This window comes from Erpetoichthys calabaricus, chromosome 8 (genome assembly GCF_900747795.2).
Source record: "Erpetoichthys calabaricus chromosome 8, fErpCal1.3, whole genome shotgun sequence".
Lineage (NCBI taxonomy): Eukaryota > Metazoa > Chordata > Cladistia > Polypteriformes > Polypteridae > Erpetoichthys > Erpetoichthys calabaricus.
This window is the reverse complement of record NC_041401.2, coordinates 166,409,975-166,434,295: the sequence shown is the minus strand read 5'-3', so window position 1 is coordinate 166,434,295 and position 24,321 is coordinate 166,409,975. Positions and strand designations below refer to the sequence as shown.

At 39.6% G+C, this 24,321-nt stretch overlaps 1 protein-coding gene across 2 annotated transcripts in view; it reads left to right on the top strand.

Moving 5' to 3' along the window:
- c1qtnf12 (C1q and TNF related 12) overlaps positions 1-24,321 on the top strand; it is a 100,665-nt gene that overhangs the window by 48,792 nt on the left and 27,552 nt on the right. For both annotated transcript variants that reach the window (XM_028807735.2, XM_028807734.2), the window contains exons 2-3: positions 17,873-17,986; positions 21,085-21,187. In XM_028807735.2, the coding sequence (XP_028663568.1) occupies positions 17,873-17,986; positions 21,085-21,187 (217 nt within the window). The remainder of the gene's footprint in view (positions 1-17,872; positions 17,987-21,084; positions 21,188-24,321) is intronic.

Here is a 24,321-nt window from a genome sequence, read left to right as displayed (position 1 = left end):
GTTATGTCAAGGGTCACGGGCACACTTATTCATTAGAGTTTCCAGAATCCCCAAAGAAATTAACAAAAAGTTTGTTCATTTAAAGTTTCTCAGACCTTTAATTCCTTTCTGGCTTTTCGACTATGAGTTAGGATTTTGTTTTGGGCTTAGACGCTAGGCATTTTAGTCTTCTGGTTTTGACTCTTGCTAATCTCCTGATCCTTTATTTTGCCTGCGTGGCACATCATAATACTTATTGGTAAAAATGTCCAGTTTCACTTTCCATGTGACTTAAAGCCACTCCCACTTCACTTTTTGCAGCTGTTTTCTGGAAACTTCCACCCCTCCAACAAGTTGTTAAAAACTTATTATTTTTCTAGGACATTGCTACCATGCTTTTTATAGTAGTCTGTATCTCTTATTGTGTATTTACAGTTTATTGTTGTGATTATTACAATTCAGTTATGGTATAACAAGCTAGGATCACAAGAAAAAATTAATATATGGTATACTGCACCAGATAGTTTAGTGCAGTGTTTCTTAAACTTATTTTCTGGCAATTCACTCTTTTCCTTTGTCTTTGTGACCCAGACCATGATGACCATCAGAATGTGGTGGACTCCCCCTTGGAGAAGCACTACCAAAATTCATAGCTGGGGGTCCCACTTGGAAAATTGGTGCCAACAGTCATAGCAAAGGGGCGGTCGCACTTGGACAATCACTACCAGCAGTCTTAGCAGCGAGGTTCCCCTTGAAGAATGGCCACTGACAATCAATGCCTAGCATTGTCATTTGCTTAAACAACCCATGGCAACCCATCATTAGACCTTTCACAAACTGTTTGTGACCCTTTCCCATGTAACACCCAGTGAGGCCACAACCCTGTGCAACCCAAAAGATGATTGGGTTGTGACCCATTACTTCAGAAACTACGGTTTTGTGAAACTCAGCGGACTCTTGCAAAATACTATACTCCAACCAATTATATTTTATAATATGTTACTTCATGTAGTTTGTCATGGTGGCTGAGAAAAAAATTGAATTTAATTTTTTCATGCAGAATGGAGAGAAAAAACTTTATAATATATTAGGAGCTAGTACTGGCTAAAGCAGTACAATGGCAAGCAGTGTGAAAAACATTAAACTTAAATGACTAATAATGGTGGCATAGCCTGCATGGGAGGACATTACAATAATATGTTAAGGGTGGCGTAGCTGCGTTTTCCCAAAATTACCAAAGTTCAGCAGCTCTAGCATACAAAATGGGATCCAGCAAAAGCCTGACGTGTCGAAATGATTCCACAGACAAAATATCTTTGTTTTAAAAATTTGGTAAAAATTCAAAGTAAAACAGTTCACACAAAGAAGAGAAAATTGATGTAGCAAAAAAGAAAAGTTTTTGTTAAGAAAAGTTCTGTTCAAACCTTAAATCTTGTTACATTTCTAATCATTACAAAGTTACTTCAAAACATTTTGGAACCATTTCTAAACGGTCAGAAAACTGTATGCCTATCCCATTTCTGTGTTGAAAATGGGTCTTTTAAGTCCCTGTGCACTGGCACCTATTCTGAACAGCAACTGACTCAATTATCACACTGTATCTTAGTTATAGCAAGAAAATTTCTATCTCATATAGGGTTGCCAGACGTCCCTTATATATGGGACATGTCCCATATTTAATGATGTTGTCCCTTGTCCCGTACTGACCTTTCAGGGACACCCAAATGTCCTGTATTTAGTTCATTTTCAAATTTCGTAATAAAAATATATTTTTACTACCTTCTTACGGTACTTGGTTGTAACTTTATAAGTAATTATACTGTCTTTTCTCAGATTCTGTTGATGAAAATAACCCACATGTAACGAGGAAACAACTGTTTGCTGCCTGTTTGCAACTTGTTCAGTTGCTATGGTTGGCTGAGGACAGCGACACTCTCACCGTTTTGCTCTCCAGCCGCGCTGCTGTGCAGTTCTGTATCAGCATTGCAACATACAGTCTCAATAAATAAATAAAGTGTGTTGTTAATACTTGCCACAGCCCACTTTTTTTCTAAATGCCTGTATTAAATAATAATAATATCTCTCTGTTGTCTGTTGTGGGAGATGGCCGGCTGTTCATCCCGGCCAATACCCCCAGGCCGCCAGATGGAGCCCTCCCTGTAGCATGGAAATGCCCCAAAGACCAGCAGGGAATCCTGGACAATGGAGTTTGTATTCCCAACCCTGCTGGATACCATGGGGCCCACCAGAGGACGCTGCAGGGAGGCTCAATGACTTGCATGTGCCCTATAACCCAGAAGTACGTCTTAGTCACAGCGACAGAGGAAATGACGTGCTTCCGGGATGAAGAAGGAGAGTTTTATCCGACCCGGAAGTGCTAAGAGGTCACGTGGACAGGGGTTCAGGAGCACTTCCAGGTCATGGACTATAAAAGACTATGAGAAACCCCAGACGAGTGAGCTGAGCTGGGAGGAAGGGTGGCAACACGTCTGGGAGTGGAGGATTGTTGGTTATTGATTAGTGATTGTATTGTGTAGTGTTTATGAGTATAGTAGAGTGGAGGGTGCTTGGTGCACGTTATTATAATAAAAACAATAATAATTGGACTTTTACCTGGTGTTTGGCGTGGTACCTGAGGGTTCAAGGGAGCGATAGCGCCTCCTACTGTTACACTTTATTAAATATTTTCAAATGATTTCACTTTTACAGAATTTTTACAGAAATTTTACAAAATACTTTTGTTTTCCTCATAACCCATTAAAATCCTTGCTTTATATTTTTAACTTATGTCTCTACATTTATATAATATATTGGTCTGGGTGTGTAGGGGCCATGTATAAATTTACATATATAGTAATATAGAGAGAGATTTTAAGAGTGTCCCGTATTTCTAATTTTCTAATCTGGCAACCCTAATTTCATACTAACTTACAGGGGGAAAAGACTATCTTATTGTCTATGACTATCTATCCATCCATTTTCCAACCCGTTAAATCCTAACACAGGATCACGGGGGTCTGCTGGAGCCAATCCCAGCCAGCAAGGCAGGGAACAAACCCGGGCAGAGCGCCAACACACTACAGGACACACACACATACACACACACTAGGGGCAATTTAGGATTGCCCATGCACCTAACCTGCATGTCTTTGGACTGGAGGAAACCCACGCAGACACGGGGAGAACATACAAACTCCACACAGGGAGGACCCGGGAAGCGAACCCAGGTCTCCTTACTGCGAGGCAGTAGCGCTACCCACCGTGCCACCGTGCTGCCCTCTATGACTAGGAAAGAAATTTATATTCTATTGAAATTAAGCAAACACTAATATGAGTTTAATTCAAAGCTTTAACTTTCTAAGATTGGCTCTTACAGGTGGTTCTGTACTTTGACAGGTTAAATGTCAGATTGAAAGTTATGTCCTTTAAATTAAAATAAATTTCAATTTTTCTCTTACTATAGAAAGAAAAGGCAAGTTTGAAATTGGTAACTCTTATATTCAGATCTAAATCTTATAAATGTCTAATGAATTTTGAAAGCATTGGGAAACAATACTGTTCAATAAAAATGCATTTATTAAGTCAAGAAATCGATTGTGCATCTACAATAACTCTGAAGAAGAGTAAGTAGATTTCATTTTAAAAATCAATCCTTCCATTTTCTGTTCTTTAAATGTAATAAGGTGGTAAGCAGAAGAGTTGAAATGCTATGATACAGAATTGAATTACAGCAGTCCACCTTAGAAGTAATGGAGGTTTGACAGAGTAATTTCACTTTAGAGGTAAAGAGCTTGAGTTACACTCTACAATAATACAAACTGATGCCAAAAAACATTCTCAGGTTTTTTATGTACTTATTTCAAAAACTAATCCCATCGGCAGAGAAACAAAAATGTTTAGCCCAAATACCAATGGCTCCTCAACAGTTTGGCAAGTGAAATTGTAAATGACAAAAATGACAAATGCTGAGGTTTTGGCATTCAAGGTTTGCTATAATAAATGGAACATTTTGGGTTAAGTAGCTCTTTTTCATGGTGATTATCATTAAGTTTAAATCTGCTGATTTAATGTTCATGCTTTCCTGAATCTCCAATTATTTATATTATTTATGTTTATGAGCAGCAGAAATTTGCACTGCTGCACACAGTCCCAGACACCCGTGTTCAAACAATCACTTACATGCTGCCTGTAAGGAGTTTGCATGTTCTCCATGTGTCTGTCTGGGATTCCAGTGAAACTGAATTTTTAGGGAAGGTTAGATTTGCACTTTGCAAAGTGAAATAAGAATTTCATTTAATCTGCTGTTAATATGGTGGTAAAATGTAGGCGGAGTGGTGACCCGAGGCTAGGGATATGATTGCCGACTGGTGGTTTGAATCCTGTCAATGGCAGAAGTAATTCCACTCATTTGGGCCTTTGAGCAAAGCCCTTAACCTGCAATTGCTCCATCCTGGGAGTGACGTTAATCTGCATCCAGCCCTGTAAGCAGGTCCTGCAACTTGCAGGGAGAACTCGTGTTGATGGCAGGATTGGCACTCCAGCCACACGGTTCCATTCCATTCAAACTAGTGTGGCGCTGAGGTGTCACTTGTTGCATGGCTGTGCTCGGGCCCTAATTTTGGATCCTGAGGTGGTTTGTCATGTAGTGGGTGAGGCTACACGCTCTATCAGTGTTTGCTCCCAATCTCTTCTCTGTTAATACCGTAAAACCAATCCATTATTTTTAGATGCACCTTTTTAATCTTAAGGCTTCCCAAAAGCAGGAGCTCCCCAGCTCAGGCCATTCCTGGATGACACACACACACACAGATTTACACTTAATTCACCTCCGTTTGGCCAGTCCACTCATTTACCTAACCCAAGTGTATAATCTACACACAGAAACACAAAGCTCAGTTACATACATGTATACATTTTTGAAAGAACTTCTTCATTTAAATTGCTAATACTTCATTTGTGAATTAAATATGCACCTCTTTAACCACTGTTAATCCAAATTAATGGCAGCAATTTGCACTTCTGCTGACAGTCCCTGTGTTGGGTTTTCTTCGGCTCCTTCGTTTTTTTTTCCTCATTCCAAAGATATGTCGGTTATGTTAATTCATAACAGAAGGCTTTATGGGAATGATTTTGTTTTTTATCCCACTCCCGGCCAACTTCTAAAGGTTTCTACCCGCTCCTGCCTGCTTAAGCACAGAACCAGCTTCAATCTTGCCTGCTTAAGTTGGCTCCCAGGAGTCTCGCAGGAATGCATACTTCTAATCAAGTCAGGTCAATCAAGTGCTGCACAAATTCGGCAAAGCCTTTGCCAGAGAGTGTCATAAAATAAAATCCACTCTTACTTCTCTTTAAGTGTTAGGCCACTTGTTATTTTTATTTTTGATGTGAAAGTTGATGTAGTTTGCCTATTGGCTTCCGGTCATGATAAGTGATGCTATGACTTATTTTGATTCTTTACAGACTTTGACCATCCATAGCAGCTAACAAAAGGCAATTGAATTTCTGTATTAATGGCAAAGTAAACTTACAACAACGTTTATTTCTATAGTACATTTTCATACAAATGACGTAGCTTAAAGTGCATTGCAAGATGACAAAGAAGTAGTTACATGCAAAGAAAACAAATTAAAACTAGATAAGAAAAAAATGCATAAATTGTATACGAAAAATAAGTAATGCACACATACATAAGATGTTATTATTAAGAGAAATAGAACAGATTCCTTAAATACAGAATTGCTTTTTTTTTTTTAAGTCTCTAAGTGACGGGCCAATGATAAGATCAGTTGGCCAGTGTAGTCAGAAAAATCTCTCTATTATAAAAAAAAAATGTTTGCGACGAGACAAGACTGTTTTCCTGTGATGAGACGTGATCTTTTGTAGAGAGACAGAGAGACACTTTCATGTCTCGCAAGACAGTCAAGTCACGTCATACTTACAACCTTTGGAAACAAGTCCCGTGATACACATGCAGAGCACTTTAGAGATAATGGAAGTAGGAAAATTCAAAAGTCTCAAAAAAATGACAGTAAAGATCGTATTAGCGCAAACAAACGGAAAATATTACTCGGTAAAATAACGGAACAGCGAAAAGAGATCGAATAGTTTTTGAGATGTCTGGGAGAGAAGAGAGACAAAAGGACAGTTGCTGTACAGGCTTTTAAATGTTTGAAGTGCCGAACGAAATGCAGATCACGCGGCAAGGCAGCAGCAGCAGCAATCCAGCAGCTGATCGAGCAAAGAGGAGGTAAAAAAAGAAAATGTATTTATTTCCCATTGTAACACAGTTTAAAAGGGTTTTCAAATGAGCGACCGTGTCTAAATAGGGTGTGTTCATCCCCCCTCTTCACAACGGCCTGTAGAGCTGGGGGGGGGGGGGGGGGGGGGGGGGGGGGGGTTTGGGGTTGTTTGGGGGTGTTAGGCGATCAAAGCACAGATCATACAGCACGGCAGCAGCAGCAAGCCAAAAGTTGATCGAGCAAAGAGGAGGTAAAAAAGAAAATGTATTTGTTTCCCATTGTATCACAGTTTAAGAGGGATTTCGGAGGAGCGGCCACGTCTCCTTGCGGTGTGTTCAGCCCCCCTTATTGACTATGGTGCGTAGCACTGCCGGGGTGTGGGGGAAGGGATTGGCGAGCGAAGTGATCAGGGGCCGAAACCCCCTAGTATATAAAAAAGAAACTCCAGGTAAGAGAATAAAACAAACCCTGTAGGGGTTCCAGACCAAAAGATCAGCCAGCCCCCACGGTGTATTCTGCCCAACATGAATGTTCTTATGTCTTTCTTTATTGTTCTTTTTAAGGCTTTGTCTTAGCGGATTTGACATAGTGGATCATTGGCAGGTTGGCGTATCTGCTTGCATTCAATAAATGGCTGCACACGACTTTGATCAGGTGGTGGTGACTTATGTAAGATCTTAAAATTACCATTCTGTGAAGCTTCCATCAAAAATGAGAAGTTTTAAAGAACGATAAAAACACATGTGCCAATAAGCTTTCATTTTATTAATATGCTCCCAAGCCCAGTCTCCCCTGCTTCTGTTGCTCATGCTATGTTAAGGTAGCCAGGCAGGCCAAGTAAGAGATAACAAAAAGAAGAAGTGTTTCGGGTGTGCTATAAATCATCTTTGAGGTACTTCTGGAAATGGTGTCTTAAAAACTGACTAGAGTGACAGAGTAAATGAGGCGGTGCAAGATAACAAGTGATGAGTTAGTTACAAGATGACAGATGAGCAAAACAGGAATGAAAGCCACAGAGCGGAAACATGAAAAGCAAGGTGTTAGTGAGGAATAATCAACAGCAATATGAGTTAAAATTAAGGAAAGCTCAAAGGCAAGTGGACAGGTGGGAGCACGCCATTTCTTTCAGGTAATTATTTGTTAGTTTGGGATGATATTCTCATCTTCCATTTTGCTCTTCCTGATGTGCATTTCCATGTTGTGATCCTCAGTGTTTTTGAATCAGCAGTTAACTGGTGTAGAGCTTTTAATCTTATTTCTTACTACACTGCATGAGTCAAACTTACCAGTCTAAAGAATCAGTGATTTTGTCCTGGGGAAGGGTGTGTTTGCGTGTATCTACTTAAATCTTTATCAGTTTCAGATAACATGCTGATTATATGCATATTTGGATACTAAACTACCATGAACATGGTTCCTTCATGCTTCTTGACATTTGTTTCACCTACCGGGATAAGGGTGTTACTGTACCTTCCTCTACTGGACCATTGCAGCCTTGTATTCATCTCAGCAGAGGCCTTCAGCTGTTACGTGAAGCTGTTATGATTAAATTTCATTTTTACTTTTTGTTTCACTTTTGCATGTAAAACCAAAGCTACTATGGTTTTAGGGTTTGTAAAATTGAATCCCAATGTTACATTTTTATTTAAGGCAATTTCTAACTAGCTTAAAATCATTTTTCACCTTTGAGACCTGTCTGTTTTTATGGACACCACCATTTATGGCACATTGCTATGGAACTGGCGTGATAGTATGCAATGCATGATGGTATAAAAGGTCACCTTGTAAGTTCCGGGTCGTCTAACATATTGATAACAACACTGAACTTCATGTATGGTTCTTCCAAGTCTTAAGGACTATTTTGGTGTGAACTTTGACTGCAATTTAGGGTTTTGTTTTTGATTTGGCCAGAACTCTTGGTCATAAACTCGGCTTTTTATTCACTGTAATGGAGAATAATATTTAGCATATACGTTAATATTTTTTTAATTAATGTTTAATAATGTCTGATTTTAAAATGTAAGGATACTGGATAAACCAGTTGTTGTTCAGGGATGTTTACGACTTACAAGGTAAAATAAGAACCTTTGAAACTGGAAAGCTAGCCTGGGGAAATACAGGTGGCATGAGATGAAAGGCCATTAATGGGCCAGCAACTGGACTGGGGATGGGGAGAACTGACCAGAGAAGGCCAGTTTATGACCTCTGTATCGTTTCTCAATAAAAGGAAGCTTTCAAAGGCATGCCATTTTTCTTCAGTGCGGTAGAAGACTAACTCTCACTCAGCAGCCATATGTCTCTCTGGCTCTGTGCAGATGATAAGCTAGCTAAGAAGACAATCGCATGTAATTTTTTCACCACCTGAAACTACACATCTTGCGCTATTAGGTTGAATGGTTTGAAATACTTTGTTCTGTTTGCTTTTATATGGCACTAATTATAACAAAACATATTATCTATAATACTTCTATAATATTTCTCTCTTGCATGTTATGATAGCCAGTTTAATTGTCTGGGGTTACAGAAATGATACGAAGAGCTGAACTACAGTACCTGACAGTGTGGTAAGGGTGTGAGATTTGAGGCATTTTTTTCAGGTGTACATAATGGACTTTATAAAGGGGAATAAGATCATTGTAGGATCGTAACCTGACAAAACATCAGCACTCTTTAATTCTTCTGGTTCTTTTACCTTCCATCTGCTTCACACAGCAGAAGTGGCCACTGATGAAAGATTTTTAAGGGACACAATGTGTTCTTATGTTGGCTATTTTTCTTCTGTGTAGCTCCTTTTTTATAAAGAGCAAATGTTTTGAGTGTGTGCAGTTCAGAAATAAACATTAGTATCCAAAACAATTAGGTGCCATACAGGATATAGAACATGCTGTTATCTTTGTATATAATACGCTATCGTGGCTGTCCGTTTGTCTGTCCAGGATTTTAAATCACCTGTAGCTCGCAAACCGTTTGAAATATTGACCTGAAATGTGGTACACGTATACTACATGACGTCTACTATCCACTTTTGGGGTGATGATTGACCTCTAAGGTTATTCCTCTTTTTAGTTTTATTTTATTTTATTGTAGAATCAACTCTCGGCGGTGACCAGCAGGGCGACCAAGCGTACGGGCGACGGCGTTCTCATCCCTACCACCTTCTCCATCACTTCCCCTGCTTCTTCATATCTTAAATCATTTTTGAGGCAGATTGAAGACTTAAGTGCCAGCTTAAGTGAAAATTTAAACAAAACGTACTAAGTAATTGCAACACAATCACTGACCTAATCAGTTTTAACGTGAAAAGATGCCAACGGAAAGAGAGAAGAAGCGGGCTGCCTCGGTGGAGGAAAGAAAAGCTGCTCAGGAAGCAGCAAGCACATCAACCTCTGAGAAAATGAATGCTAAGCGTACAGAGAAAAAGGGTGAAAACTAGAAATGCTCAGGTCAAGTGTATGTGCAGTGCGCTGTTACTGGTAGACAATAATATAAGGCATGGAGGATCATTGTGATATACAGGCAGTCCCCGGGTTACGTACGAAATAGGGACTGTAGGTTTGTACTTAAGTTGAATTTGTATGTAAGTCGGAACAGGTTCATTACTTTAATAAATGCTATTGTTGACCGACTGTAACCAAGTGCTCTGCCAATGAATGATGGAGTTTCACCTCTTTCTGACCTTTTTATTATTTCTACTTTATTTTCCATGGTGATGGTTTTTCTCTTCTTTACTATATCACCAGCACTTGCATCAGATTTGTGTTTCAGAGACATTGTTGAAGGGTGAAGACAAAAGGTTAAGATGAGCTCTTCTGTACAGCACTGTACACGCTATCACAGCAGGCAGGCACCAGTCGTCAACGCGTCTGATGTATAGGGTGGTCCAGATCTAATTATGCAATTTTCATTACGCTTTTTCAGTTTATTACATAGAAAATCACCCGAAAAATCCCGGACCATCGAGAAGTGTGCGAACTGATGACATGAAGAATCGTCTTCGCGCCGAACTGGAATCATCCCTACATAAATTAAAGTCATCCAGACGATCTGGATCTGCATAATAATCTGGACCACCCTGTACTGACAAGAGACAACTTCCTGCTATATGCGTAATAGTACAAGCAGGCTTGCTATTGAGAATGAATGGGGGCAGCAAGGGGCGATTTATCACCAGCCCACCTCACAGTCACCTCTAATACTGTATGCTGCCTGCAGCGTACGCAACACCACCGCCCCCATTCAACATGAGCCATCCGAGGCACACTACAATGTTACCCACCACCGCTCCGTTCAGCCACAACCGGATTACCGCTTGCAGCATTACCAGCCGCGCACCAAGAACGAATGGGGCAGCCGTGTGTGGTGGGTGGGCAGTGAAACCGCTTGCCGCCGGGAGCCACCGGAGGGACACTACACTGCGTGAGCAGCAAAATCGGCCCCCTCCATCCGCAGGCCGAAGATGACAGATTGGCAGTTACTGAGGCGCATGCGTCGCAGCTGCGGCCCCGTTCGTATGTTGTAGGTCGAATGTCCGTAACCATGGGGACTACCTGTAATTAAATGTGTATGTATTCATTCGTTTTCTACACACACTTATATCAATTGGGCATTGGAGTCTACTCCCTGGCAGCATCAGCTAAAAGGCAAGACCGTACTTTGGACAGGGTGCTAGTCCATTATGGAGTGTACTCTCACACACCGTTACAACACACCTGTTTAGAAAAATGTGTCCACTTATTTTTTTATGTTGTAAGTTTTCATAATTATTTTGTATCCTTTGGCAATTTTATTTTTGAAATGAATGTCCAAGTTTCAGGATTTCAAAAGACAAAATACTAAGTGCATTTGTGTGTTTCCCATCTTCTTAATTGCTGATATTTGTTGGAAAACTTCAGCTACTGTTGAGATATCTAGAATACAGTATGCTGTGAAACATTTTGAAACTTCAAAAACTCACATTTGAAAAGCATTGGAAAATTTTTGAAATTGTCTTCTGTAAAACAGGGAACCATTCCATGCAGTTGCAACTGCTGATTAAATTACTGTTTCAAATGTACCCTGAGAAAAGATTTACTTCAACTTGTAGGTTTAATCCTCTCCTTTCCCTGCAATAGCTGATTCTGACGGTTGAATTAATCAAGTTATAGAAATGGCAGCAGAGTGACATGAACAGCTAGGAGCTCACAGCATAGATGTTATCTCTCCCTTGGGTATTTTTCTCAAAAATGCTAATATTAAGAAATATGAACAACAATTAGCCACTGATCCTCCACAGCTAATTTTGACATCACTTGATGCATGCCAATGAATGATGCTGAGTCATTTTATGCTTGGTTTTCAAATACATAATATTGAAATGTTATTAAAATATGTATTTGATATACTGCGGTAATGCATTTACAGTAATTCCATTTAATTATTACTGTTACTAGCTGTGTTACCCATCTAAGATAGGATGAAATGTAACTAATCAACATAGACCTCAGTCTTAACTATGCAATGCATACATCTCTGTTAACTGCTATTTGGTATGGGATTCATAAAAGCAGCATTAATGTTTGTGAAGTGCCATCTGTTCATCTGCATTTCATTATTACAATTGCAATACACCATTTGTTGGAATGACAAATGCAATGCATTTTATTATTACAACAATTTGTGATTTACCAACTGTTGGAATGGCAAATGCAATGCATTTTATTATTACAAAGGTTTGTGATGCACCGGTTAGAATGACAAAGACATAGCAACTAGAGAGACACACAGACACTTATCCTTTTATTAAGGTGGATTTTTGAATATGGCTTAACAATATAGAATAAAAAATGAATTATTTTGAGCCAATCTAATTGGGGCATTCATAAGTAATCATTTACTTCATAATGTAGAAGTATATAATAAACCAGAGTAGTTGCATCAGATATTTGAAATATTAAATATGAAGTTCAGTTTAAACATTGCAGTGTAAGCACCCCTGAGAGTCAACTTCACAGCTCATCAAAGGTAACCACTACTGCTCCGGGACAGCAGGGGGTGCAATTGAGAACCACCTTGTCTCCTTTTCCACACACAGCCTGGAGAAGCTGCCCAGTGAGGGTAACTAGCCTTTGTCCAGGAGCTATAAAAAGGGGGTGCTCCTTGAAGGTTGCTGACTCATTTGGAAGAAGACCCACCTAAGGGAAGAAAGTCAGACGACAAGCCTGACAACTTTAAATAAGAAACATTATAATAGCTGACGGCTAGATTGATTTCTGTTATATTTGGTGCCCAGTTATAATTTTGCTATGTGCATCAAAAATGTAAACAGGGTGGCCCAGTTGGCACATTTTGTCTGAGGTCTTGTGGTTACTAGAGGTTGATGACAATGTTTAAAGCAAAGTTTAAAGAGTCTTAATTGTAATAGAAATTTGTAATGTTTGACCATCTGATAGCAGTTCATACTAAAAGATCAAAAATTATATTATGTTTGTAATCACTGATCTTGAAATACTCTAAAACGATACCCAATATGCTTATGTTTGAAATTTGTCATTTTTAACCTTCCTAGAGAGTGTCTCTTAGAGGGTTAGGACCACCGCTAAAAATCAGTTATCAAAAATATTAGTATGCTCATTATCAGCAACCTTGAAACAGCATACAATGACACTTCACATGCTTATATTACTGATACCCATTTTTTAGATGTTTTGTGAAAAAGAGTAACTTTGACCACTTGTACCACATTAAGGGGTGAACTCCTGGGGTCAGTTTTGTGGCATGCACAACTTCAAGTCCTTTTGATAATTTTTGCTAATGACACCCTCAGAACACCGTAAGGATGTAATTTCCTGCAAAAAATACGTTCTAAAAATGGCCAAAAATGTGGGGTTGTCAGGTCTGGAGGACCAAAATTAGAGGGAACCCCAAAAGGCTTGACATATTGTGTAACTAGACATCAAAACGAATTGAATAGTATACAGTAGACCCCCGCGAAATCACGGTTCAGGGTTCGCGGACTCAGTCATTCGTGGATTTTTCCTTCGAACCTAACTATTAATTGTTAGCGGAAAGCGCAAATATCCTCCACAATTTTTTATGGCTTTTTTCGTGGCAATACTGTGCTGTAGAGAGAACAGGAAGCAACCGCTGAGGGAAACGTGGTTTGGGATGGTGAAAGTATCCAATACGAGAGTGTTATTCATTTCTCCTTGCTGCTGATTGACTGCTGCCCTGTGACGCGTCTCCAGGTGAGTGTCCTCGTGTTTTCCATTTTGTTATTGTATTCATTTTGTTATTCTTAAATGCACAAGATGTCGCCTAAATGCCTTGCACCTTCTAAGGCTTCTGATACTGAGCCTAAGTGCCAGAAGAAGTTTAAAACACTCCAGGAGAAGGTTGAACTACTGGATTTGCTCCGGGAACTAAAAAGTTATGCTGCAGTAGCGCGCCATTATGGCATTAATGAAAGCACTGTGCTACATAAAGAAGAATGAAGCAGTGATCTGGAGTACCGTATCTATAAGTTTCTGTGATAGTGCCAAAACGGTAACGACCGTAAGGAATAAAAATATCGTCAGGATGGAATCTGCCTTGGCATTGTGGATCACCGACTGCAGGAAGAAGAACATCCCCTTGGACGGTAACATCATCCGTGAGAATGCACGGAAATTGTATCAGCAGTTCGCTACAGGAGACAATGTAGCAACTTCCCATCACAATGTTCCTGAAACCTATAAAGAAAAGCCAGCACAAAACCCCACCAGAAGAAGACCCGTCCAAAGATACAACTCCTCCTGAAGTGCCTGAAGAAGAGGTGCCACCCGAGGAATTTTAAATCCTCTACATCATACTTCACGGCTACTTCATCATCATCATCAATATCATTCATCATTGGTGAGTACCCGTACATTTTACTGTATTCTAATTAAATGAAATTATTATGTATTTACTCTACTTATAACAAAGAAAACGACAGCGCATTACCAAAGAAAATGCGCTTGCATGAATTACAGTACGTATAGCGGTAACATTGGTATTTTACATTCTAGCACCGCGGGAGACATAGCAGTACAGTACTGTACAGTATATGGGTTTACCTTTACATTCTGTTTTTAGGTAATGTATTGATGTATTAAGCTGAGCTTGCAATGAAATTAAAGTGCTTTGGGGGCATACTGTGTTTAGGGTTTAAACTATAAAAATAGGCATTTAAAAGGCATTTTTTTAACTACAACCAAAAGTTTCAGTTTTTCACAATTCGTGGGTGCTCTAGGAATGTAACCCCCGCAAATTTTGGGGGTGTACTGTATCATATGTGGGTTTTTTACATTAAGGTGAGTCAGGAGGCACTGAAGTGACTTCACAGCATTACTTCTTCCTAACTCAATACTGTATATCTCTGTCTTTGATGAAGTAAACAAACAAAAAAACAACTTTCAAAATAATTAAGAAGGTCCCAGAATGCATCTAAATATTATGCCATGCATACATTTTCTTTTTATTAATTTCAAATCAGATTAAATTAGAATTATGAATTAGGAATATTTGCACACAGCTAACCTATTACACAGGCCTCTAGGTGCTCTTGTAGATACTCTGACCACAAGGGGGCACTAGAGAACCCCAAAAACACAGAAACAGTAAAGAACAATACATTAATTGAATACAATAAAAGATTTTTATTTCATTTTTTGATTTTGTTTTTCTGAAGCACCTCTCCAACTCTCCTTCCAATAACACACCACAAATACAATAAGATAAACACAATAAACCAATGAATCTTTCCTCTTTCTGTCCTCCAGCTTAGTTGTTGCCCACTTCCTCCCGACACTGACACCAAGATCTATGGAATCGGGCTCCTTTTTTATTTTATTTTATTGATTTTATTAAAATGAAATAGCATTCTATACAAATAACTCTAGTTTTACGAAAAAAAGGTTTGAAACAAATCAACTCCCACCCAAGAAGCAGGCTCCTTTTAAGGCGAACCCAGGAGTACTTCTGGGGTACATTACTTGGGCAGTTGGAAGCACTTCTGGGCTACAAGAAAGCCAGGGAGACCCTCCCCTGGTAGCGCCCTCTACTGTCTCCCCAGAAACCCTACAGAGCTGCACTTCTGGTCTCCAACTTCGATGCAGCCCTGCGGGTATCCAGACTGGGACCGTTACACGAGGGACATTGCCACCTAAAATGGTGTGGGATGAATTGCTCAATTTGGACATCCCAATCAGGACAGGAATCATAAGGCATCCTGGCTGGGTAAGAAATTCACCTCCGTGCTGGTGGGACGCCTACTCATCCTCTGGGCCATCTACAATGCCTAATTGTTAATTTTATCCCTTTTGATTCTCGTACTCTCATATATGATGTTTGCATTAACTACTTTGTGGGGGATGTTTTTTCAGAAGGTCTTATAGTTTAATAGGTCGGTCATACTGTAAGATGAATAAATATTGTGTACTTATGCAATGTGTTTCATTCTTGTTTCTAATCACTTGAACTGTTGTATACTCAATTGTAATGTATAATTTCTACTGCATGTTGCTACAAATGTGTTCATTTTCTCTCTGATTTCTCCTCTATTGTTGCACAAGGTGCCAGCTGGAACCAGGCTAAGTATATTTTTATATATTTACAGTTTCCTGTTTCCATAAAATGTATTTGTTTGGCTAGTTACTGCTGTGTATGTGGAATTCATGCCAACCTTGAAGTACCTCAAAAAGGCAGCAAGGATGCTGTGGTCATTAAGTGGTTTCTGCCTGCACTGGTTGTCATGCAAGTGAGAAGCCTGCACTCTTAGGTTTTTGTAGCAATATTTAAAATCATGCTTTAGTTCTTTGGGCTTAAGAGCTTAAGTGAAAAATTAAGAAAAACGTACTAAGTAATTGCAACACAAACACGGACTTAATCAGTTTTAACATGAAAAGATGCCAACGGAAGAAGAGAAGAAGTGGGCCGCTAGGGTGGAGAAAAGAAGAGCTGCTCAGGAAGCAGCAAGCGCATCAACTTCTGAGCAAACGAAAGCTAAACGTACAGAGAAAGAGGATGAAAACTATAAGTCAAGTGTATTTACTGCACGTTATCGTGCAGTCCGCCATTACTGATATTATAGAAATCCTGTCTGATTCTCCCAAGACTGATCAACATCTGGAACAGAAATAGGTGGGAGGTGAGGAAAATTGGGCAGATTTTGTGTAGCAAAGTTTCCAAGTTGGAGATAGTGGAAAAGTTGTGTTGATGGGAAGCTAAATTTGGAGTGTAATTGTTCATAGGATGCAAAGACAATATTTATATACAAATCTCTAAATAATTTAATCCCATACGTTTTCCAAACATTAAAAACTGTGTAAGTTTGAAAGGGTAGAAAAAGGTGGCTATCAGCTGCTTCTTAAACCAAAGAATTGCGTACCAAAGCAAAACAAAGTGAGTAATGCCAGTCTGTCCTACATACAGTATGTTCAGTCAACTAGTCCTGTGCGTTGCTCACTGCTCACGTGTCTTTTCGAAATTATCTTAAGCATTATGGCCCCAAAAAGGAGTATGAAAGAGTCGAAAAGATCATAAGGCCATTCTTTTGAATGTGAAAGTTAAAGTAATAAAGTATCAATAAACAGCCTTACTAAACTGTATTTCATGAAGGGGAGAAGCGTTAGTGCAATTTGTTTTGATGACCAATGTTAACTACGTTATTTGCAAAGCAATTCTGTCACTTTTTCGTGTACTTTGCTGTTAGTTGAGCAAAAATATGCAACTATTTGGAGGCCAAGTAACACTTTTCCATTTTTTTCCATTTAAATTAATGATAATTATGCATTCACATTACGAGAATTTACCTCACAAAGGGGTTTTCAGGAACAGATTATCTTCACAAAGCTGGGGAGGTCTGTAACAACAGTGTTGCATTATTTCTTAAGTCAATAGATGGGGATAAAGGAAAGTTACATGAGATGATTTAGGGAGAGAAGAGAGAAAGAGACGTGGTGCTAGAAGTGTTGACAGCAGTTTGCATACTGTAAATGGATTAAATCTGTTTGGGCACCGAGTCTTTTCATTCTACCTCCAGACTATTTAATGAACATAGCAGAGAAAAAAAGTAAAACCTCTCATGCTATTCTTGGCTAATCAATATGAGTCTCAAGCCCCTCTCACTCAGTTTGGATAGCTACTCACTTCCTTAACCAAGAACCTTGTTAGAAACTCCCATCTCTTCACCAACATACTTGTACACACCTTTATTTTCGGGTCTGGGCACTCTTCCTCCTGTCAGGTGAGTTCTTGCCCACTACTCCATTTTTGAATGCACACTCACCTGTTATGGCTGCCAGATAGGACCATTCCTTACTTTTGGGAATTTGTTGTACTTCTAAAGCTCCTTCTAGTGGCTCCAGGTATTCCTATGCCTACTCAGTACAAAAAAATATTATACTAGTGAATGATTCAAGCATCGCAATACATGACTACATATTGCCCACAGGGGGCTTGTGGGATTCTGCTTAGACTGTTCAGAGTTGTTTTGTACAACTAAATTCTATGTAAGCAATGCACACTGCATACCATGAAAGGTGAAGCTGCTTGGGATCAACATAACATATTGATTATTAGGGGTGTTTTGAGTTTTTAATCAAGTATTTCCCTTTATTTAGATACCTTTCAATTAATTACTGTTTCTGTCTCTGCAGCTTCCTGATGTTCGAGATCACCCAGTTGATCCTCGTGGCTCCTGGTTTGAATTTATAAAGCCACGTGATGATAAACAGAAAAAGAAATGTAATAGAAAGGAGAAGAAGTCTTTAGTAAGTTTATTTTATTACTATTTAATGCTTTATTCTGCTTCATATGACGGTGAGGCAGAGATTGACTGAGGCAAAATTGTTTGAGTATACTGAGCCTGGTGTAAAATTTAAGGAAATCAATCATACAGTCTTCAAGAGTGAAAATGTTATTGCTCACCTAGTGAGCTCTGTCCATTTAAAGAGACAGGCATAGCCATCTCTTTGAATATTTTAAATGACATTCAAGTCTTCAAAGGCCGTCTCTCACCCATACAAATCTGACCATCTTATGCCCTTCCACCAGACTGATGCTGTTAGCTCACATGTTCTCGATGCAATCATGCCACAATCAAAAATCCATCCATCCATTTTCCAACCCGCTGAATCCGAACACAGGGTCACGGGGGTCTGCTGGAGCCAATACAATCAAAAATAAATCCTGAAAACATCTGGAGAAAGTGTTCTTGATTCCTATTCAGTCTGATTATAAATCCACTTTTAACACTCTGCAGCTCCACCCAACCACAGTCATATTGATCAAATGGAGATAGTTAGGAAAGGCAGTCAATCTTCTCAGAAGTGGCCATTCTGCCAAAATCTCAAGAGCAGGACAGGAAAAATTTTTCACAAAGTCACAAAAGGCCAACACAGCAACATCTAGGGATCCACAGGCATGTTTTGCATCTGCCACAATCATTTTTCATAATCCTGCTATAAAAAATGGGATTGAGGGTAGTCCTCAGATCCATGACAGAGCAATAACTGCTCACCAATGAGAATGGGAGTATTCACCTCATGCTTAAGCAAGATGCAACAATATTCAGATGAGTGGAAAGCGAGTCTCTGCAGAAAATCTAACTTCATCTCATAATAAGCACATCATGCCATTGCTTGTACTGGCATGGTTTAGGAATTCTTTGCTATATCAGAATTGAGTTGGCTTGCCATCATGGATTCTGCTTTGTGTCAGAGAACTCCTCCACAGAGTGTCATTCTTTAGCTAAGACTGAGAGACAGCAGGGTCATCCATCAACCCATCCATTTCTGAATTCTTTTAACCAGTTTTTATAGCTGTGCTTATTTTAGATGCTCTGAGAGCAAATCAAGAAGCAACCGTTGATGGGCACCTGCCTATTGTACACCTCACTATACATTTAAAGCTTTGGAGTGGCCAGCAGACGTGCCACCTGCACTTCAGAATAGGTAATCCACCTGAAGTCAAGCATGTTTGGGCCCTGCCAGTATTTGGATGGGAGACCAACAGGGAAAGCTAGGGTTACTACTGGAAGAGGTGTTGGTGAGGCCAGCAGGGGACTCTTACCCTGAGGTTTGTGTGGGTATCCTAATGCCCCAGTGCAATGACAGGGACACTGTGCTCTAAAAATTGGCACCACCCCATGGATAAAAAGTAAAACCAAGGTCATGATTCTCTGTGGTCACAGAAAATCCCTGGGCATCTTTTGAAAAGAGCAGGGAGTCTCTCCATGTCCTGGCTAAATTGCCCACCATGTCATTCTGCCCCCTAATCATCCCCTTGTCCCTTATTGGCTAACTATCTCTCTTGCCCCTTCATCACTTAATAGCTAATGTGTGGTGTGCATACTGGCACAAGAATGGCTATTGCCACATCATCCTGATGAATGCTACACATTGGTGGTGGTTGAAGAGGCTCTGCACTGTCTAAGTAAAGGCTTTGAGTAGGTTAGAAAAAATGTTTATAAATATAATTATTCATTAATTAGTCAGTAGTGAACATGAACAGAGACAAATTAGTGAGGTGGAGTGTTACTGCAATGTGGAGCAAACCCAGTTCTGTGAGAGACCAGAACAGATGTACTGTATTGCTGCTAAAGGCGTGTTGAGTCCAAGGAAGCGATTACCATTTCACATTGAGCATTGAGTATCACAGTACTTATAAATATTAAATATTAGGAATGGCTCTTTACTCAGGTTTGAAGAAGGTCTGATTAAACTGATTATGAAAAATGTTCAGTAATGGAAAAATTTCATATGAGAGTAAATCCCTTTTCATGGCATTGTATATGAGAGCTCTCAGCCATTTCAGTATTTTCTAGACACATTTTCCTTACATGTCCTGCGGTGGGCTGGCGCTCTGCCCAGGGTTTGTTTCCTGCCTTGCGCCCTGTGTTGGCTGGGATTGGCTCCAGCAGACCCCCGTGACCCTGTAGTTAGGATATAGCGGGTTAGATAATGGATGAATGGATTTTCCTTACATGTATTTGTGAAAAAAAATATATATAGTGTGAATAATAGAGGCACTGTCGACCCCTTGAACCCTCAGACCAGACGTCAGACACCAGATAAAACTCCAATATGACTTTATTTTATAATAATTATGTGCACCAAGCACTCTACACTCCACTATACTGTACTCATAAATAAACACAATAATAAATCAATAATCAATCCTCCACTCCCAGACGCGTTGCCACCCTTCCACCCAGCTCAGCTCACTCGTCTGGGGTTTCCCACAGTCCTTTATAGTCCCTGACCCGGAAGTGGTTCCAACCCTGCAGTCCATGACTTGTTATCACTTCCGGGTCAGATTAAAAGTCCTTTTCTTCATCCTGGAAGCACGTCGTTCCTTCTGGTCATGTGATCAGGATGTACTTCCAGGTTATAGGGCACGTAGCATTCTGTAAGCCTCCCTACAGCGGCTCCTGGTGGTCCCCATGGTATCCAGCAGGGCTGTTTATAAAAACTACATGGTCCATGAGGCCCTGCTGGAATTTGGGAGCCTCCATACTGCTGGGAGGGCTCCACCTGGCGGTTTGGAGGTGTGGGCTGGAATATATGGCCGGCCATCCCTCACAATAGTCATAAAATAAATAATCTTAGTAGTGAGAAAAACACTGTCATTAGAGTATAAATCATGCAAAGTGAGAACACAGAAAGTCCATTACTGTCTGCACTATACCAAGAAGTAGGATATTTGATGAGGGGATTGTCAAGTTTATTAGGGCAGCCATTGTCATTTCACACTTAAAAAGTTCTTTTCCATTTCTCTTACATTGGATAGTCTTCTTGAGATATCATGTACTTGTTTCTTTATATTACTATATTTTGCAATAATGACTTAATTTCCTATTCTCTTGTAGCCTGGACCTGCTGGCCCTCCTGGTCCTCCTGGACCTCCGGGACCCCCAGGAACTGAACTGACCCAGGAAGCACTTTTAAAAGAGTTCAAAGAGTTGATCCGAGGTAAACCTCTGAAAGTACATTTTAAGTCCTTGATTAATTCAAACAGTTTGCCCCCAATCGTGAATAAATTTAATATTTTAAGAAGTTTCAGTAACAATTTTTCAATTGATAAATGAAGAAAAAACAGTAAACAAAAGCCCTTCCCTATATACCACTGAGTGCTGTCGCAAAACATCTTAAAAAGTAGGGGCCCCAGGGGCTGCAGGTTGGGCTTCAACTAATTTTTTAAATTAAGTTATGTTTAGCTTTTAATTTAAGATGTTGTTTAATTACACAGGACATCGAGACTCCCATTCTGCCTCACCAGAAAGTCCAATCTGTGTTTAGTTTTGTTCATTGAGAAAATCAATAAAATGTTTTGTGGAACAGAGTGCAGAAGTTTTCTTCAATCTCACAACTTCTTTTTACTTTTCCAACCATTTTCTGAATCTGCTTTCCATTTCATGTTTGCTGAGAATAAAATCGTATTCTGGAAACATTTTGCTCAAGGCAGGATCCGGCCCTCAACGCGATTACCAGTTGAACTTGAAATACCCAGAGAAAGCCCAAGTCAACCAGGGCAGGCTGACATTGAGTAGGATGGGACTCAAGTCCAGGCTCATGGAGTTGTGAGGTGCCACACTTCATTCTTTTATTTCTAAAAATAAATGTTAAATAAAGAAAGATAACCAGCTACTCCACAAATTTAGTAGGTCACTTGGTCCATGCCATGTGAATGATAACCAAAGATAATATCTCAAAGAAACCTGACCTGTCTGTGGTCTAGGTTAGGGCTACATACAGCTCTTTAGAATTTATCCCTTATGAGTAAACAAAGTTGTGAAATATTGGGTTCAAGTACACAAATTATCAAAGCAAGTGAATCAATCATAAGAAATTCAGATGATGGCATATACAGTACATGCCTGAGATGAGCTTAACAGTTTTCACAAAGGTATTGTACTATGTTAGCCACTGAGGATGCAATGAGAAGTCATGCAAAATTACACCTTTTATTGGCTAACTGAACTGATTACAACATTTAAGCTTTCGAGGCAGCTAAGGCCCATTCTTACAACTTGCCTGAAGAAGGGGCATCAGTTGTCTCAAATGCTTGCCCATTGTAATCGGTTCAGTCAGCCAATAAAAGTTGTCATTTTGCTTGGCTTCTCATTAGAAACTGGCATAGAAATGAATACCGCATATACTTGTGTATAAGTCATGCCCTAAAACCCGAAAAATCGATCATAAAATCAGACCCCGAATTATATGCCAATTCAAAAATGTGACACTTAAATTTTTTTTTTTTACATCTTCTTGCCTCCTCCAATCTCACATTCAGTTTCTCAGACGGCTCGAATTTTGTTGCAGCAGTGCAGTTACCAATTTCTTTTGCTACTTCAACGACATTTAATTTATAACCAGCTTCATATTTTCTTCTGATCGAACGCTCCATCGTAAATAAGGGATGCTCTTACGATAAAGGTGTATGAGGGTGTGAGATGCAAAAACAAAAATCAGTACAAACGTCGCTTTGGAATAGTTTGGGTATTACTGTGTGGTCACGTAGGCACAATATACAGAAAAGAAAGGCAGTGTGCTCCGTGGTTACTCTCTCAGGTGGGCGTTAGCATATCATAATCTCTTGGACGAATAGCGAGAGTTTTCCGCATTCAATTTATACAACCAACATTATAAAATACCGGAAATTATACGGAAAAATCAAGCCCCAACTTAACCGTGGGAGAACTTAAACGTGAGTGTATACAGCATATCATTTTTTTAGCTTCTGAAAGTTTAACTCTGCCTGGAAATAGAAAGGTCTTTCAAATATGGAAGCTAATATTTGAGATCCCAAAATTATTTGTCAAATTTCTGGAACATTAAAAGATGTTGTAGTAGAAAACCCAACCAATAACACCCTAAATATGCATGTTATAGTGAAGCTTAAAGGAATGCTCAATTCAAAAATGATATTTTTTATATGTCACATAGTTTGTAATGATGACTGTGACAAATTTCTATCTCACATTGTCATCCATAATGGGAAGAAAAAAGTTTATGATATAATGGAAATAGTGACCAATGCTATAAACTGGCAAATAATGTGGAAAACATCCATGGATAAAAGAAATAAAAAAACTGTCGTTACTCATATTGTGTAACCCACATGTCTGTTATCCAGTCGTACGCTCAAAATGTGCACAATGCATGGATTTTTTGCCATCCTTCACACTTTATTACCTTTCAGTTGCAGTGACACCAATACCATACATTAGCTGGCTTTATCCTAACTGTTAAGGTATAATTAATAGTTCTCTGAATCAAAATAAGTGAACTTATGGTTCAGTGTAAGCGATGCTTTCTTCCTTTCCTGGTCGGCTTTCTCCAGACACATGAAAGGATCTTCAGTGTGCTTTTCTTTCGTTATTTTAGGAGCTTGGTTGCACTTTCTGGTTACTGGCAATACTGCAGTTTCTCTTTGAGGTCCAAACACACCATTGCCAGTCCTGTTGTTGCTTGGTGATCGTTTTCAGCATGTCAGATAAGTGGCTCTATGTACAATCTTTCTCTGCTTGTGCACTTGCTATCTTAGCAAGATTTGGAATAATGGTACCCCTTGTCTAACTTCTTTTATGGACAGTCTTCCATTTTTCAGGTCCAGCACTGGTTACACCTTTGAATAAAAGGAATTGTTCTAGTTTTGGTTATGGCTGCACCCTGTCGACACTGCGGACTCTGCTATAGAGCAGAAGATATGGCCAGGCTGAGAGCAGCAAGACAACATCTTGGGTGTGTGCAAGGGATTTAAAGGAAGGAGCAGATGTCTTGCCATTGGTTTGTTAGGTGTACATAAACCCATTATGTTTGGCTGACTATTAGAACAAAGTTTTGTCCATCAAGGTTGCCAGTTGTTGAGTTATGGGTCTTTGTTTGAGTTGAATGTTGTTATTTGTGCAATGAAGAGCCACCTCCGCCTTGCTGCTTGTCTGTGATTTATCATTCTATCAGATAATGTGTAGAAGCTGAATTTCGAAGAGGAATGACTGAAACTCTTGAGGTGACATTAAGAGTGTCTGGCAGCGGCTTTTTAAGCCAAGGACTTGTGCTCTAGACATAGCAAAGTGGATAATGCAAATCTGTCCTACACTGTT